Source organism: Hylobates moloch, unplaced genomic scaffold, assembly GCF_009828535.3.
Source record: "Hylobates moloch isolate HMO894 unplaced genomic scaffold, HMol_V3 SCAFFOLD_8, whole genome shotgun sequence".
NCBI lineage: Eukaryota > Metazoa > Chordata > Mammalia > Primates > Hylobatidae > Hylobates > Hylobates moloch.
Genome location: NW_026652283.1, coordinates 60,061,673 through 60,081,184, shown reverse-complemented (window position 1 = coordinate 60,081,184; position 19,512 = coordinate 60,061,673). Strand labels below are relative to the sequence as shown.

General features: G+C 39.0%; 1 protein-coding gene across 4 annotated transcripts in view; it reads left to right on the top strand.

The window, feature by feature from the left end:
* The window catches only part of KLHL20 (kelch like family member 20), a 68,733-nt gene that overhangs the window by 30,691 nt on the left and 18,530 nt on the right, over positions 1-19,512 (top strand). For all 4 annotated transcript variants that reach the window (XM_032160959.2, XM_058442847.1, XM_058442848.1 and 1 more), the window contains 5 exons: positions 1,546-1,704; positions 3,005-3,099; positions 5,698-5,813; positions 6,754-6,937; positions 16,494-16,637. In XM_032160959.2, coding sequence (XP_032016850.1) covers positions 1,546-1,704; positions 3,005-3,099; positions 5,698-5,813; positions 6,754-6,937; positions 16,494-16,637 — 698 coding nt within the window. The remainder of the gene's footprint in view (positions 1-1,545; positions 1,705-3,004; positions 3,100-5,697; positions 5,814-6,753; positions 6,938-16,493; positions 16,638-19,512) is intronic.

Below are 19,512 nucleotides of genomic sequence, written 5' to 3'. Positions count from 1 at the left end.
TGCCAAACTAAGCCACCCTACCACAGAGAAAAAAATGCAACCATTCTAATTACTAAATTACCTAAGCAACCTCAGCTAAAATTTAAAGGTTAACTATTTAATTTCCTGAACCTCAAAAAGTCTCTCACTCAGATGGTTTGAAGACTTATGCCATAAAAGTATAAGCGTTCGTTATTATTTCTGCTATAAATATAACTGGCCTTATGGCCCTTTACTGTTTTATTTTGAGATTTGTATTTTTTCCTCATGCACTCGAGAATTTTTTTTTTTTTTTTTTTTTTGTGGTGCAACGGAGCCTCACTCTGTTGCCCAGGCTGGAGTGAAATGGTGCAATCTTGGCTTACTGCAACCTCCATCTCCTGCGTTCAAGTGGTTCTCCTGCCTCAGGGTTTCACCATGTTGGCCAGGCTGGTCTCAAACTCCTGACCTCAAGTGATCTGCCCACCTCAGCCTCCCAAAGTGCTGAGGTTATAGGCATGAGCCACCACACCGAGCCTTAGCTAATTTTTTTATTTTTTATTTTTGTAGAAATGAGGTCTCGCTATGTTGACCAGGCTGGTCTCGAATTCCTGAGCTCAAATAGTTCTCCTGCCTCGGCCTCCCAAATTTTTTGGATTACAACCATGAGCCACCACACTTGGCTAAGGAAAACATTCTTAATAAAATATTTAAATTATTTTTATGGCCTATTGCATATTCTGCTAAATATTCTGACTTTTTGATGAGCATGACAATAACCCTGTCCCAAGAGAATCCATCAACTTCATTAGAGGTACTGCCTGCACTAATAGACATCACATGTAGTATAGTCTCATGAGTAATGATATAACAAACCACGTGAAGGGTAGCAGTGACTGTTTCTTTCCTGTGCATTGCACCCTGTCCCTTTTACTCTACATTCTGATGAATGGAATTACAAGGCCTTGGAATAGGTGGCTGGCCTGCACAACAAGGTAATATCCTTGTTGCCGTTTCATCTCCATTCTGACAGTTGCCTAGCCTTGGGTAAAGATAAATTACTGGTGTTTGTAGATTCTCACTAGCATATAAGAGAGTTTGGTCCTCAGAGTTTTTTCACTGGTGTAATACTCTCCTCATTATATTCATTCTTGTTTACAGAATTGCTGACACTCTTATTCTTTTTTGAAACTGACCCCTTGGTTTTTCTGCCCTAGACACTGCCTATTCAGCAACTAATCTTCTTCTGAAAGCTTTTCCTGACTTTTTATATGCCTCATATATCTGGAGTTATAGTTTGGTATAGTTAATTTGGCTTATTTTGAATATAAATTTTTATTTTGATCTTTTATTTTTTAAGTCATTTTTCTTAAATTGCTTGACTCACAAATGATTATTTTTACTAAATTTTAATGGTGTCTTCTGTACCTTCCTTTGTTCTCTTTTCAAATTTTTCTTTTCCTCTGGTATCATTTTAAACTTCAGTGCATTGTGGAATACAGCTTTGTCCCATAACCCTGAAGAAAAACATTGAGTCAATAAATGTGATCACAGGATTTTTTTTTCTTCTTACCTAACTTTGAACAGGTAATGGAGAGTGAAGAGTTCATGTTGCTTCCAGCCAATCAACTCATTGATATAATATCCAGTGATGAGCTAAATGTTCGCAGTGAAGAACAAGTGTTCAATGCAGTGATGGCCTGGGTCAAATACAGTATTCAGGAAAGACGTCCTCAATTACCCCAGGTAATGATAGAAATGCTTCTCTAAGAAACTGCTGGCCGGGCACGGTGGCTCATGCCTGTAATCCCAGCACTTTGGGAGGCCAAGGCGGGTGGATCACAAGGTCAAGAGATCGAGACCATCCTAGCCAACATGGTGAAACCCGGTCTCTACTAAAAATACAAAAATTAGCTGGGCGTGGTGGCGGACCCCTGTAGTCCCAGCTACTTGGGAGCGTGAGGCAGGAGAATCGCTTGCAATCAGGAGGCGAAGATTGCAGTGAGCTGAGATCATGCCACTGTACTCCAGCCTGGTGACAGAGCGAGAGTCCATCTCAAAAAAAAAAAAAGAAACTGCTTAGTACTAGATGAGATGATATGTATTTGTCTTGCAAACATAAAACGGTTATCACACTCCACATTCGTCTGTAAGAAAGTCCAGCTGTTTCCAAATAATCAAGAAAATAAGTATTTAGAAGCATTTTGGTTGCTTATTAATATGGGCTTTTTGCTCCTTTGCTTTCCCCATATTTTGGATCAATTCTACTTTTGAGTGATAGCACAATTCAAAACTTAAATTGTATAAAATGAACAAAAGAAAGCAAGGATGCTTCTTTTCCTATAGCTTGGAAATCCTACCAGTTTTCCTTCAATATGACTTGGAAATACTACCACACTTTCAAGAGTAAAGACGTGATGCATCACAGTCATCACTGAGTGATCAGTAGTTCACTTCAGACCCATTCTTGTTATTGTGATTATAGTCTTTAGCAGTTCAACAAGATATTCTTCTGGATTGTGAATTAATTTGAGTCCAGCTATAGAAGAGCTTATAATGTATTGCTGAACGTTTTTAGTAGTTATGCCTTCCCTCCTTCCTTATTTATGGTATTCAGTGAGATCCCAAAACAATTGGAAGCACAGTAGGGTACCTTGGGTCATGTATTCTCTTAAATATCTTATAGATGAGAGCTCATGCCTTTAATAGTGTTTATTGGCTGGGTGCAGTGGTACAAGCCCATAATCCCAGCACTTGGGAGGATAAGGCAGGCAGATCGCTTGAGCTCAGGTGTTTGAGACCAGCCTGGGCAGCATGGTGATTCCCTATTTCTACAAAAAAAAAAAAAATACAAAAATTTGTTGGGCATGGTGTCATGCACTTGTAGTTGCAGCTACTCTGGAGGCTGAGGTAGGCACATCACTTGAGCCCAGGAGACTGAGGCCGCAGTGACCTATGATCACGCCACTGTACTCCAGCCTGGGCAACAGAGTAAAACCTGTCTCAAAATTAATTAATTAAAATAATGGTGTTTATTTTCTCATAGGTGCTGCAGCATGTTCGTTTGCCTTTGCTTAGTCCCAAGTTCCTGGTGGGCACAGTAGGCTCTGATCCCCTCATCAAAAGTGATGAAGAATGCAGGTATGAGTGATCCTGGATGGGAAAAATCAACAACTAAGCATTCCTATTTTTTCCTAATTTCCTTATTTGTATTGCTTCCTAAATATTGTATTTTGCAGAGCTGAAACCAGGGCATTAATTTAACAAGGTTTTCTTCTGGGCTAGGATCAAGAGGAGGAAAAGGAAGAAGAGAGAACTGAACTTCCAGTGTTTCATTCCATTAGTTTTTTATGTGTGGTGCTTATTGGTGTAGAAGTGGCAATAAAAAGGTAGATTTCCAAGATTTTAATGCAGGCTTGAATTTAAAGAGTCAATTCTCTGCTTTTTTTTTTTTTTCCTTGAGATAATTGAATAATGCTGTTGACTCTGTCAATGAACATTTTTTCCTTCCATCACATATGTCTAGTTGGGGAATAGAATCAGCCTTGCTTTCTAAATTGTGGACAGAGTTGAAGATCTGCCACCTTCTAAAATAGCTGTAGAAAGATTTTCACTAGAACTAGGTGAAGCAGTTTCCAGAGGTTTTTTGACAAAAGAAACTCTTAACTACTTTTACAAAGGGGGGGAAAAAGCAACCTATTTTACTAGGCTTTCTCTAAAGTATATACAAAATGTAATAAATTACATTCCCAATTTGACAGATTTTAAGATTTAGGTTCAAATCTGAAATCATCTGGGATTTTTAACCATTTTTCCCCAGCATGTCCCAAATATAAGTGAAAGAGAAAATCCATACTCAGAACTTTGTAAACTACACTGACCTTTGGACCTCCCTTGGTGATTAAAGATATTTAGAATGATCCCTGATTCTAGAATGGTGTTAGGACATGTAGATTCACTTGCATTTCTTCTATAAACTAAAGCCTGTTCTTTTAACAGGAGAGGCTGGAGGGGATTTTAGATGTTTCTATTTTATTTTATTGTATCTTTTTTATATTAATCATTCTTCATTTTTCCGTTTACATGGACTAGAGTTAAACTAGATGTTTTCTATATTTAAAAACACAGACAGGCCGGGCGCAGTGGCTCACGCCTGTAATCTCAGCACTTTGGGAGGCCGAGGCGGGTGTATCACCTGAGGTCAGGAGTTCGAGACCAGCCTCAACATGGAGAAACCGCATCTCTACTAAAAATACAAAAATTAGCTGGACATAGTGGTGCATGCCTGTAATCCCAGCTACTCAGGAGGCTGAGGCAGGAGAATTGCTTGAACCTGGGAGGCAGAGGTTGCGGTGAGCCAAGGTCGTGCCATTGTACTCCAGCCTGGGCAACAAAAGTGAAACTCAGTCTCCAAAAAAAAAAAAAAAACACACACACACACACAGACAAATGATAATTAATTCTCCTAAATATTTGCAGTAGCAAAAAGGAAAACCATATACATTGTACATGCTGAAATCTGAAGAAATAACACATAGATGCTCTCCTCCATTAAACGTAAATCAGATTGTATTGTACTGATTCTGATGCAGAAAGTAAAAGTACTTATGAAGTCACATTTAAAAGAAGACCCTTCCTGATATCCTAACTTCTTTTTGCTGCAGTTTCTTCTTCTATAAAGTGAGGATGATAATAGTGCCTATTCCATAAGGCTGTTGTGAAATTTAAATGAGTTTATATATATTAAGCACTTAAAACCAGGACTAGCTCATAGCCGTGTTGTTGCTACCATTAATTTTGTGTTGGTTTGCTCAATATTATAGCTCTATAGTATTATTTCTAGAACCCTCAAATGACCTAACAAGCTATTAAGAGGTCAAAGTCTTTGTCTTTTTTTTTTTTTTTTGAGACGGAGTCTCGCTCTGTTGCCAGGCTGGAGTGCAGTGGCGCAATCTCGGCTCACTGCAACCTCTGCCTCCCAAGTTCAAGCGATTCTCCTGCCTCAGCCTCCTGAGTAGCTGGGACTACAGGCGCGCACCACCACGCCTGGCTACTTTTTGTATTTTTAGTAGAGACAGGGTTTCACCATATTGGCCAGGATGGTCTCGATCTCTTGTCCTCGTGATCCACTGCCCCTCAGCTCCCAAAGTGCTGGGATTACAGGTGTGAGCCACTGCAAAGTAATTACAAGTGTAATTACTAGACTCTTAAAGTGTCTTAACAAGACAGGAAATTTGTCTCAGTAGACTTGTTGAGAGTAAACCATTCATATGTTACCAGCAAATTTGTGGCAGTACAGTGTTTCTTTTTAGCAATCCGATTTTTGACCCAGTTTTATTACTTTAATCTAACAAATAACTATTGCCCTGGCTGATGTGCTACCTTGCTAATATCTTGCAGAATCTAATAAAATTTATTAAAAAGTAGTAACTGCTGTGTGGTAATCAAATTGTAATTTGTACTTTTCTATAAGTTATTGTTGGCTGTAAGCATGTTGAGCTTTAGGCTAAATTTGCAGTGAGATATGAGTCATGATGGAAATACCAATCAATTCACAACTCAGTTTGACTGGCATTATTGCTTTCATGTTTGTGCCAATTTTAATATTGGCTAGCATTCATGATTTGGTTTGATTTATGCTTGCTTCCCTTTGCCAACCTATATATTCCTAAACTATACTGGGACTTAACTAACAATGTAATTTAGATATTTGGAATAAAGGCAGAATTTTTCCTACAGAGACTTGGTAGATGAGGCTAAAAACTACCTCCTATTGCCGCAAGAACGACCACTAATGCAAGGACCAAGGACGAGACCACGGAAACCTATCCGATGTGGGGAAGTACTCTTTGCAGGTTTGGATCTTAATATACTGTTAGTAAATTGAATATTTTCCCATATAAGAAATTGTCATTTGAATAATCCTTTGGACAATTGTGATATTTACTGTCATAAGAAACAAATAATAAGTCAGCATATAGCTTGACTCATAACCCATGATTCCACACTGATATACTCCAAAAGAGTGCTCTATATTTTTTTCTCATTCAACACCTTTAATATCTATTTTTATATCAATCCAAAAATGTTGGCTGGTTACAGTGGCTCATGCCTATAATCCCAGCATTTTGGGAGGCCAGGTGTTTGAGACCAGCCTGGGCAATATAGGGAGGCCCCATCTTTACAGAAAATAAGAAAAACAATTAGCTGAGTGTGGTAGTGCATGCATGTAGTCCCAGCTACTTGGGAGGCTGAGACAGGAGGATGGCTTGAGCCTAGGAGGTCAAGGCTGCAGTGAGCTGTGATTGCACCACTGTACTCCAGCCTGGGGAACAGAACAAGATCCTGTCTGAAAAAATAAAAATGTCGTGCAGTAGATGTTTTGTTGAAATGAGTCACATGCATTAATTTATATATCAATGTGCAGCTCATCCCATAATTACATGGAATTGTGAAAAAACATTATATTAAACAATTATAATTTATTTCTCCATTCTATGCATATCCATCTATAATTTCTCCATTCTATCCATATATACATATTATCCCATAATCCTATTTGAATTGGTATCATTGCCCTCCTTTGTAAAATAGATGCAATACTAACTTATTTACAGAATTAATTAAAGATTATAGCAATCCCAGTGGAATGAGTTGAAGTCATAACTTGCATTTTGACCTACTACTAGAGACATTTGGTGAGTCTAAGCATTAGGTCACAGCGAAGTTAGTAGTGAGTGTTACATTTTATGCTTCAGGATAGGATTCTCTTGACCATTTCTGTTACTTCCCCAGTTGGTGGTTGGTGCAGTGGAGATGCCATTTCCAGTGTTGAACGATATGATCCACAGACCAATGAATGGAGAATGGTGGCTTCAATGAGCAAAAGGAGATGTGGAGTTGGGGTCAGTGTTCTTGATGATCTGTTATATGCAGTAGGAGGCCATGATGGATCCTCTTATCTCAATAGTGTTGAAAGGTGAGTAAGGTCAATCTGTAATTTTCTCTCTACTATTCATGTAGTTTTATTTGAGATGTTAATTAGGAAACAAATGTGATTTAATGCCTTAGTATTGCATCTGTGGCACTAGTTGGCAACCTAAACAAGTTAGTATGATACACAAATTCTTTTTGATCTGGTCTCCACCTATTTTTCTAGTCTGTCTCCTATGACACACTACCACTCCCTAAGCATGCTACTGCAGACACATCAAATTGCCTGCAGTTCCTTGGACATGCTGTCTTCCTTCATACCTCTCTCCTTACATATATGCATGCTGTTCTTTTTTCCCTGAGATACTTCTGCCACTTTAAGACTTATATTTCCTTTGGCCAGGTGCAGTGGCTCATGCCTGTAATCCCAGCTACTTGGGAGGCTGAGGCAGGAGAATGGCCAGAACCTGGGAGGCAGAGCTTGCAGTGAGCCGAGATCACGCCACTGCACTCCAGCCTAGGCAAAAGAGCGAGACTCCTTCTCAAAAAAAAAAAAAAGACCTACATTTTCTTCAAGACACAAATGTTACTTAATACATACAACTTTCTATGATACCATACAGATGAGTTAGTTACTAGTTACTTGTTCCTTTGCCTTTCCATAAGTATTTTGAACACGTTTGTACATACCCATCACATTGTACTATACGTGTTGAAATGTGTTTCACCATAATATCTATCGCCGTGGCGGGGCACATTGGGAATCTCTAGTAACTGATGTTTCAATAGCTTCTTGCTCTCAAGAAGCTGTGTTGATTAACAGTGACTCTTTATTTCCATAACACATCTATGAAACGCTGCAGCATATCAAGTTCTAAAGATATAGATTGTGCAGCTGGGGAAAAATCTTAAAAAGCAGAGGGATCATTCCCATAGAAGTAAAACAACTACAACATGGAGAAACCTCATCTCTACAAAAAAATACAAAAATTTACCAGTTGTAGTGGTGCACGCCTATAGTCCCAGCTACTCAGGAGACCCGAGGCAGGAGGCCCACTTGAGCCTGGGAGGTAAAGGTTGCCATGAGATGAGATTGCGCCATTGCACTCTAGTCTGGGTGACAGAGCAAGACTCTGTCAAAAAAAAAAAAAAAAAAACAACAGAAAAAAAGAACACAACACACACACTTAAAAATAAATTGATGACATCACAGAAGGGAAAAATAAATTGATGGCATCACAGAAGAGATCATGGCAGACAGGAGGCAGGACTAGACTGAAGCTCCAGACCGGGCAACATGCGGAGGCTTCATTGCAAATTTTAGCTCCAGATTGACTGCAAGAAAAAATCAGCAATCTCAAGAGGACCCACAGACCCTCTGAAGAAAGCGGACTGCTCCTGCAGGACCCGGGAGAAACCCCAAATATTGTGAGTGCCCCAACTGCAGAAATGGGAAAGGGAGACCCTCCTCTCCCAAACACACACCCCCACTGGAGAAGCTGAAAGTCTGTTTGCAGGAGAAGTTTCCAAATTTACCTGGAGCTGAGTCAAGTTAGAGAGGCAAGTGAAATAACGGGTAGAGGAAGCAGCAGAAAGGCCCTGGGCGTTCGCTGGGTCCCCAAGCAGGCCATTCCTGCCTGGCACCACAGGGATCCATCAGGAGGGTGGCCAGAGGAGCAGGGGATAAAACTCCCCAGGGAGAAGGAATTCTCTAGCTGAACTTTGTAACAATTTGAACAGGGTGAGAAGCCTCCTGAGCAGAACTCAAGGGAGGGTGCGAATCCTGCATGCAGACTTCACTGGCAGGGGGAAAACTAAAGCCCTTTTCTCTTGCAGCTGGGAGGCGGATAGCCTGGGGCAAATTTTCAAGCCTGTCGCCTGTGGCCTGGAAACAGACTCAGAGTTGTGAGAGGGGCACGGTGGGAGTGAGACCAGCCCTTCAGGTTGTGTGGGAGCTGAGTGAGGCCTGTGACTGCTGGCTTTCCCCCACTTTACTGACAACCTGCATGACTCAGCAGAGGCAATCATAATCTTCCTAGGTACACAACTCAAGTGACCTAGGAATCTCTTCCCCCATCCCCAACAGCAGTCGCAGCAAGACCCGCCCAAGGAGAGTCTGAGCTCAGACATGCCTAATCTCGCCCCCACCTGATGGTCCTTCCCTGTCCACCCTGGTAGTGGAAGACAAAGGGCATATAATCTTAGGAGTTCTAGGACCCCACCTACCACCAGTCTCTCTCCACACTACTACAGCTGATGCTTTCTGGAAAGTACCACCTCCTGGCAGGAGGCCAACCAACACAAAAATAGGGTATTAAACCACCAAAACTAAGGACCCTCACGGAGTCCATTGCACCCTCCACCAGAACAGGTGCTGGTATCCACAGCTGAGAGACCCATAGACGGTTCACATCACAGGACTCTATGCAGACATCCCCTACTACCAACCCAGAGCCGAGTAGACTTGCTGGGTGGCCAGACCCAGAAGAGAGACAGCAATCACTGCAGTTTGTTTCACAGGAAGCCACATCCATAGGAAAACAGGGAGAATACTACATCAAGGGAACACTTTGTGGAACAAAAGAATCTGAACAACAGCCTTCATCCCTAGACCTTCCCTCTGACAGAGCCTACCCAAATGAGGAGGAACCAGAAAACCAACCCTGGTAACATAAAACAAGGCTCTTCAACACCCTTCACCAGCAATGGATCCAAACCAAGAAGATTCCCTGATTTACCTGAAAAAGAATTCAGGAGGTTAGTTATTAAGCTAATCAGGGAGGGACCAGAGAAAGGCAAAGCCCAATGCAAGGAAATCCAAAAATGATACAAGAAGTGAAGGGAGAAACACTCAAGGAAATAGATAGCTTAATGAAAAAACAAAAATTCAGGAAACTTTGGACACACTTTTAGAAATGCAAAATGCTCTAGAAAGTCTCAGTAATAGATATGAACAAGTAGAAGAAAGAAATTCAGAGCTCAAAGACAAGGTCTTTGAATTAACCCAATCCAACAAAGACAAAGAAAAAAGAATAAGAAAATATGAACAAGCCTCCAAAAAGTCTGAGATTATGTTAAACAACCAAACCTAAGAATAATTGGTATGCCCAAGGAAGAAGAGAATTCTAAAAGTCTGAAAAACATACTCGGAGGAGTAATCAAGGAAAATTTCCCCAGCCTTGTGAGAGACCTAAACATCCAAATACAGGAAGCACAAAGAACACCTGTGAAATTCATCACAAAAAGATCTTTCCCTAGGCACGTTGTCATCAGGTTATCCAAACTCAAGATGAAGGAAAGAATCAAGAGCTGTGAGACAGAAGCACAGGGTAACTTATAAAGGAAAACCTATCATATTAACAGCAGATTTCTCAGCAGAAACCCTATTAGCTAGAAGGAATTGGGGACCTATCTTCAGCCTCCTCAAACAAAACAATTATCAGCCAAGAATTTCATATCCAGTGAAACTAAGCATCATATGTGAAGGAAAGATAAGCCGTTTTCAGACAAAGAACTGCTGAGATAATTCGCCATTACCAAATCACCACTACAAGAACTTCTAAAAGGAGCTCTAAATCTTGAAACAAATCCTGGAAACACATCAAAACAGAACCTCTTTAAAGCATAAATCACACAGAACCCATAATGCAAAAATACAAGTTAAAAAGCAAAAACAAAACCAAAGTACATAGGCAACAAAGAGCACGATGAAAGTAACGGTACCTCACATTTCAATACTAACATTGAATGTAAATGACCTAAATGCTCCACTTAAAAGGTACAGAACCACAGAATGGATAAGAACTCACCAACCATCTGCTGCCTTCAGGAGACTCACCTAACACATAAAGACTCACATAAACTTAAAGCAGTGGAAAAAGGCATTTCATGCAAATGGACACCAAAAGTGAGCAGGGGTAGCTATTCTTATATCAGACAAAACAAACTTTAAAGCAACAGTGGTTAAAAGAGACAAAGAGGGACAGTATATAGTAGTAAAAGGCCTTGTCCAACAGGAAAATATCATAGTCCTAAACATATATGCACCTAACACTGGAGCTCCCAAACTTATAAAACAATTACTAATAGACCCAAGAAATGAGATAGACAGCAACAAAATAATAGTGTGAGACTTAAATACTCCACTGACAGCACTAGACAGGTCATCAAGACAGAAATTCAACAAAGAAACAATGGATTTAAACTATACCCTGGAAAAAAATGGACTTAGCAGATATATACAGAACATTTCATCCAAAACCCACAGAATACACATTCTATTCAACAGCTCATGGAACTTTCTCCAAGATAGACCATAAGATAGGCCACAAAATGAGCCTCAATAAACTTAAGAAAATTGAAATTATATCAAGCACTCACTCAGACCACAGTGGAATAAAACTGGAAATCAACTCCAAAAGGAACCTTCAAAACCATGCAAATACATGGAAATTAAGTAACCTGCTCCTGAATGAGCATTGGGTCAAAAACAAAATCAAGATGGAAATTTAAAAATTCTTCGAACTTAATGACAATAATGACACAACCTATCAAAACCTCTGGGATACACAGCAAAGGCAGTGCTAAGAGGAAAGTTCATAGCCCTAAATGCCTACATCAAAAAGTCTGAAAGAGCACAAACAGGTCACACCTCAAGGAACTAGGGAAACAAGAACAAATCAAACCCAAACCCAAAGGAAATAACTGAGATCAGAGCAGAACTAAATGAAATTGAAACAAACAAACAAACAAAAAAAAAACAAAAGATAAATGAAACAAAAAGCTGGTTCTTTGAAAAGATAAATAAAATTGATAGACCATTACCAAGATTAACCAAGAAAAGGAGAGAAAATCCAAATGACCTCATTAGAAAATGAAACAGGAGCTATTACAACTGACACCACTGAAATATAAAAGATCATTCAAGGCTACTATGAACACCTTTACACATATAAACTAGAAAACCTAGAAGAGATCAATAAATTCCTGGAAAAATGCAACCCTCCTATCTTAAATCAGGAAGAATTAGATACCCTGAACAGACCAAAAACAAGCAGCAAGATTGAAGTGGTAATTAAGAAATTACAACAAAAAAAAAGTCCAGGACCAGACGGATTCACAGCAGAATTCTACCAGACATTCAAAGAAGAATTGGTACCAATCTTTTTGACACTATTCCACAAGATAAAGAAGGAACCCTCCCTAATAATTCATAATTCATTCTGTGAAGCCAGCATCACCCTAATACCAAAACCAGGAAAGGACATAACCAAAAAAGAAAACTACAGACCAATATCCTTGATGAATGTAGATGCTAAAATCCTCAACAAAATACTAGCTAACCGAATCCAACATCATATCAAAAAGATAATCCACCATGATCAAGTGTGTTTCATACCAGGGATGCAGGGATGGTTTAACATATGCAAGTCAATAAATGTGATACACCACATAAACAGAATTAAAAACAAAAGTCACATGATCATATCAATAGATGCAGAAAAAGCATTCGACAAAACCCAGCATCCCTTTATGATTAAAACTCTCAGCAAAATTGGCATACAAGGGACGTACTTTAATGTAATAAAAGCCATCTATAACAAACCCACAGCCAACATACTGAATGGGGAAAAGTTGAAAGCATTCCCTGTGAGCGTGGGAAAAAGACAAGGATGCCCACTCTCACCACTTCTCTTCAACATAGTACTGGAAGTCCTAGCCAGAGCGATCAGACAAGAGAAAGAAATAAAGGGCATCCTAATCAGTAAAGAGGAAGTCATACTGTCACTGTTTGCTGCTGATATGATCATTTACCTTGAAAATCCTAAGGACTCCTCTAGAAAGCTCCTAGAACTGATAAAAGAATTCAGCATAGTTTCCGGATACAAGATTAATGTACACAAATCAGTAGCTCTTCTATACACCAACAGCAAGCAAGTGGAGAATCAAATCAAGAACTCAACGTTTTTTACAATAGCTGCAAAAAAAAATACTTAGGTATATACCTAACAAAGGAGTCAAAAGACCTCAAGACCTCTACAAGGAAAACTACAAAACAGTGCAGAAAGAAATCATAGACGCCACAAACAAATGGAAACACATCCCATGTTCATGGATGGGTAGAATCAATATTGTGAAAATGACCATACTGCTAAAGCAATCTACAAATTCAGTGCAATCACCATCAGAATACCACCATCATTCTTCACAGAATTAGAAAAAAACCATTATAAAGTTCATATGGAACCAAAAAAGAGCCCACATAGCCAAAGCAATACTAAGCAAAAAGAACAAATCTGGAGGCATCACACTACCTGATTTCAGACTATACTATAGAGCCATAGTCACCAAAACAGTGTGGTACTGGTATAAAAACAGGCACATAGACCAATGGAACAGAATAGAGAACCCAGAAATAACCCAAATACTTATAGCCAACTGATCTTCAACAAAGCAAACAAAAACATAAAGGGGGGCAAGAACACTCTTTTCAACAAATGTTGCTGGGATAATTAGCTAGCCACATGTAAGAAAACAAAACTGGATCCTCAGCTGTCACCTTATACAAAAATCAACTCAAGGTGGATTAAGGACTTAAGACCTGAAACTGTAAAAATTCTAGAAGATAACATTGGAAAAACCCCTCTTGACATTGGCTTAGGCAAGGATTTCATGACCAAGAACCCAAAAACAAATGCAATAAAACAAAAGATAAATAGCTAGGACCTAATTAAACTAAAGAGCTGTTGCATGGCAGAAGGAACAGTCAGCAAAGTAAACAGACAATCCACAGAGTATGAGAAAATCTTCACAATCTGTACATCTGACAACTAATATCCAGAATCTACAGTGAACTCAAGTCAGTGAGAAAAAAAAAATCCTATCAAAAAGTGGGCTAAGGACATGAATAAACAATTCTCAAAAGAAGATATACAAATTGCCAACAAACATATGAAAAAATGCTCAACATCACAATGATCAGGGAAATGCAAATGAAAACCACAATGTGATACCACCTTACTCCTGCAAGGATGGCCATAATAAAAAAATCAAAAACCAGTAGATGTTGGTGTGGATGCTGTGAACAGGGAACACTTCTACACCACTGGTGGCAATGTAAACTAGTACAGCCACTATGGAAAACAGTGCAGAGATTCCTTAAAGAACTAAAAGTAGAACTACCATTTGATCCAGTAATCCCACTACTGAGTATCTACCCAGAGGAAAAGAAGTCATTAATCGAAAACTTGTACATACATGTTTCTAGCAGCACAATTCACAATTGCAAAATCGTGGAAGCAAACCACATGTCCATCAATCAATGAGTGGATAAAGAAACTGTGGTGTATATAGACGATGGAATACTATGCAGCCATAAAAAGGAATGAATTAACAGCATTTGCAGTGACCTGGATGAGATTAGAGACTATTATTCTAAGCGATATAACTCAGGAATGGAAAACCAAACATCATATGTTCTCACTGATAATGTGGGAGCTAAGCTATGAGGACTCAAAGACATAAGAATGATACAATGGACTTTGGGGACTTGGGAGAAGAGTGAAGGGGGTTAAGGGGTAAAAGACTACAAATATGGTGCCATGTATACTGATGCATGCACCAAAATCTCATAAATCACCACTAAAGAATTTACTCATGTAACCAAATACCACCTGTACCCCAATACCCCAATAACTTATGGAAAAAAAAAACACATCCCAGTTAAAAAAAAATTGATGGATTAAAGAATAGAAATAGCTAAATATTTATGCCTTAACAATTTAGGCTCTATATGTCAAAATGGACAGAATGCAACTAAGGTGGTACCTAGGGGCAAATTTACATGAATTTTAGCTTAGATACATTAATATAACTTATATGCATTTGGAAATAAGAAAGATGCAAAATAAATGAATCATGCTTTTTTTTTTTTTTTTTTTTTTTTTTTTTTTTTTTTTTTTTTTTTTTGAGACGGAGTCTCGCTCTGTCACCCAGGCTGGAGTGCAGTGGCGCAATCTTGGCTCACTGCAAGCTCCGCCTCCCAGGTTCACGCCATTCTCCTGCCTCAGCCTCTCCGAGTAGCTGGGACTACAGGCGCCCACCACCACGCCTGGCTAATTTTTTGTATTTTTAGTAGAGACGGGGTTTCACCGTGGTCTCGATCTCCTGACCTCGTGATCCGCCTGCCTCGGCCTCCCAAAGTGCTGGGATTACAAGCGTGAGCCACCGCCCCCGGCCATGAATCATGCTTTTAAATCGTCACTAAAAGGGCAATAAAACCCAACAAACAAAAAAATCAACGAAATTTTTTTAAAAAAGATATGTCTACAAAAAGAGCAATTTGATAGTATTTTTAAAAATTAAGCATACTCGGCTGGACACGGTGGCTCACACCTGTAATCCCAGCTCTTTGGGAGGCCAAGGCGGGTGGATCACGAGGTCAGGAGATTGAGACAATCCTGGCTCACACGGTGAAACCCCGTCTCTACTAAAAATACAAAAAAAGAGACGGGTGTGGTGGCAGGCACCTGTAGTCCCAGCTACTTGGGAGGCTGAGGCAGGAGAATGGCATGAACCCAGGAGGCGGAGCTTGCAGTGAGCCAAGATTGTGCCACTGTACTCCAGCCTGCGCAACAGAGCATGACTCCGTCTCAAAAAAAAAAAAAAAAAATTAAGCATACTGTTTGCTACAGTAATTCTACCTATCACCCATTTGCACAAAGAGAAATACACAAAGATGAACGTTGCTTTTAATAGCAAAATATCAGAAACAGCCTAAGGGATATATCAGTAGGAATATAATTAAATAATGTATAACACATATAATAGTAAAATAATTCAAAAGAAAAATCTAGAGCTATATTAGCATAAGTAGATCTCAAAAAACATTGAGGGAAAAAGCAGTGCCTACTCTGTGGTATTATTTATGTGAAGAAAACATGCTTGCATATAAAGAAATATATATATGTGGATACATATATACCTATATGAAAGCATTTTACTGAAAAGTCTTTTTTTTTTTTTGAGACGGAGTCTTGCTCTTTCACCCAGGCTGGAGTGCAGTGGCGCGATCTCAGCTCACTGCAGGGTCCGCCGCCCGGGGTTCCGCCATTCTCCTGCCTCAGCCTCCCGCGTAGCTGGGACTACAGGCGCCTGCCACCTCGCCCGGCTAATTTTTTGTATTTTTAGTAGAGACGGGGTTTCACCGTGTTAGCCAGGATGGTCTCGATCTCCTGACCTCGTGATCCGCCCGCCTCGGCCTCCCAAAGTGCTGGGATTACAGGCGTGAGCCACCGCTCCCGGCCTGAAAAGTCTTGAAGGATATATGCCAAATCAAAATGGGAAGAGACCAGAATTCAGGTGGAACTCAAGGAGGGCTTTAACTTTATTAATAATATTCTGATTTTTTTAAAGAAAATATATTCATACATAAATTTCAAAAAATAAAAGCACAAACCAGATTTTCAAATGTTTTAGTTATTAATCAGCCCATACTTAGGGGAAAGAATATATATCATATAAATCCATGGATTTAGAATATGTAAACATAGCCAAACTTCCTTTGTGTAATACAAACTCTCCTCTTGGTATGTTCTTTTCAGGTATGACCCCAAAACAAACCAGTGGAGCAGTGATGTGGCCCCTACAAGCACCTGCAGGACAAGTGTTGGTGTAGCAGTACTTGGAGGCTTTCTCTATGCTGTGGGTGGCCAGGATGGCGTGTCTTGCCTCAACATTGTTGAGAGGTGATTTTTTTTTTAAGTCATTTTCCGTATTTTTATTTTAAAGAACATAGAGCTCTTTAAAAGAAAAAGTACAGGCCGGGCGTGGTGGCTCACACCTGTAATCCTAGCACTTTGGAAGGTCAAGGCAGGTGGATTGCTTGAGCTCAGGAGTTTGAGACCAGCCCAGGCAACATGGTGAGATAAAATACAAAAAAAAAAAAAAAAATTAGCCAGGCATGGCGGTGCATGTAGTTCCAGCTACTTGTGGGGCTGAGGTGGGAGGATCACTTGAGCCCAGGAGGTTGAGGCTGCAGTGAGCTGAGATTGCACCACTGCACTCCAGCCTGGGTGCAAAAGTGAGACCCTGTATCAAGGGGGAAAAAAAAAAGAAACAAGTACAGCTGAATTTAGGACATTGGAGGATCCACTATTCAGTGGATTTCCCATAGGCTTTCAGTAAAAGTCTTCAGTTGATCTTAAAGTCTAGGAAAATGAAAGATCTAAAAAAAGTTTTTTTAATTAACAAAAATTATATAGATTCATAGTGTACAGCATGATGTTTTGAAATATGTATAGGTTGTGGAATGGCTAAATCAAGCTAATTAACCTATTATTACCTCACATACTTATGGTTTATTTGTGGTGAGAACACTTAAAATCTACTCTCAAGTGCATAATATGTTGTTATTGACTGTAGTTACTATGTTGTACATTAGAGCTCTTGAATTTATTCCTCCTCTCTAACTGAAATTTTGTATTCATTTACCAAGATTTCCTCACTGCCCCTCACCTTGCCCCAGCCCCTGGTAACCACCATTCTACTCTCTACTTCTGAGTTCAACTTTTTTAGATTCCTCATATAAGTGAGATCATGCAATATTTGTCTTTCTGTGTTTAGCTTGTTTCACTTAATGTCCTTCAGGTTTATCCATGCTGTCGAAAATGTCAGGATTTCCTTCTTTTTTAAGACTGAATAGTATTCTATTCATATATGCCACATTTTCTGTATCCATTCATCTGTTGAGGTACATTTAGCTTAACTTCATATCTTGTCTATTGTAAATAATGCTGCAATGAATATGAGAGTACAGGTATCTCTTCAACATACTTATTTCCACTGAATATATACTGAGTAGTGGGATTACTGGATCATATGATAGTTCTATTTTTAATTTTTTGAGGAACCTCCATACTGTTTTCCGTAATGGCTATACTAGTTTACATTCTCATCAATGGTATGCAAGGGTTTCCTTTTCTCCATATTCTTGCCAACATTTGCTATCTATCTTTTTTTATATAGTAGCCATTCTAACAGGTGTGATGTGATACTTCATTGTGATTTTAATTTGCATTTCCCTGATGATTAGTGATATTGAGCATTTTCTCATATACTTATCCATTTGTATGTGTTCTTTTGAGAAATATCTATTCAGGTCCTTTGCCCATTTTTAAATCAGATTATTTGTTTTCCTGCTGTTGAATTGTTTAAGTTCCTTATATATTTTCAGTATTAGCCTTTTATGAGATGTATGGTTTGCAGATATGTTCTCCCACTCTGTAGATTGTCTCTTCACTCTGTTGATTGTTTCCTTTGCCATGCAGAAGCCTTTTAGTTTGACATAATCTTACTTTTTTTGCTTTTGTTGCCTATGCTTTGGGGCACATAACCTGATTTTTTCAACTGTCACACTCATTGTACCTAACATTGAAATGTTAGAAATGTATTTCAGATTACATTCTATATATATCAAGCATACCACTTGTGAAATCTGTTCTGATTTTTTTCCTGAATCTACCTGGAGTGTACTTAATGAATGACTCTACTCATACTTCCCCCAGAGAAATGATTACATAATAATACTTTGTATAGGACATCTTATAAAAAGCTTGAAGTATTTTGTATATAGACCCTCATTAATCATTGAAGTATGCTTAGGGAAATCTAGGTGGGCTGCCATAGTCACTTTATACTGGTGTACAAATAGTTAATTTTGGTAGAACAGATTTTGTTCTTAATTTCTTCTGTCAGCTTTTCGTCATTAGATTTTAGAGTCTCGTGCTGTGATTACTGATAAGAACATATATTTCATCTTCACTTCTTAAAAAGAAATGAGTCATGACTCTAAAATTTTTGAGTTAGCATTTACTAGTTTACCATGTATATGTTGAAAAGTTTAACTGTCATAAGCAGAGATAAAATAGAAGGTAACTCTTGAAAGCTATGCCAGTTCCCTTTTATCTCTCTGTCAAGAAATCTATTTTTTCACTTTCAAAACTCAATACAGGAGGTTAGCAGCAGTGATGGCATAGTTTTTTAATATCTCCAAATACACACATAAAAACAGATAGAGTAATAGATAGCAAAGCTAAAAACCTATGTACTAGTTCTGGAGATTGGAGTTACACAACAATGTGAATATACTTAACACTACTAAACAGTTGAAACATGGTTAAGATGGTAAATTTTATGTTATGTTATGTGTATTTTACCACAATTTAAAAATCAGAACCTGTGAACAAAATTTAACACAAAACTAAGGGAAAGGATATCCTCACAAACTCCAAAACACCAATGGGCAAAGACAAACTACCATTAGCCACAACACCTGCATGATATTAGTATCTTCAGGAGAAATCAGAAAGAAGCAATTGGATGTCTGACAGATCTAAGAGCAAAAGAACCTCAAACTAGCTAATATATAGTAAATAGAAAGCACAAGGGGAAAATTTATCAGCAACTGAAACTAGGAACAGTTTTGTCCACTGCCATAGAGTGTAAGTGCAAGACCCTCAGTAAGATCTAAAGGGCTTAGAAGAGGGTTTCTCAACCTCAACACTACTGGCGTTTTGGGTCAGACAATTCTTTGTTGTGGGGGACTGTCCTGTGCATTGTAGG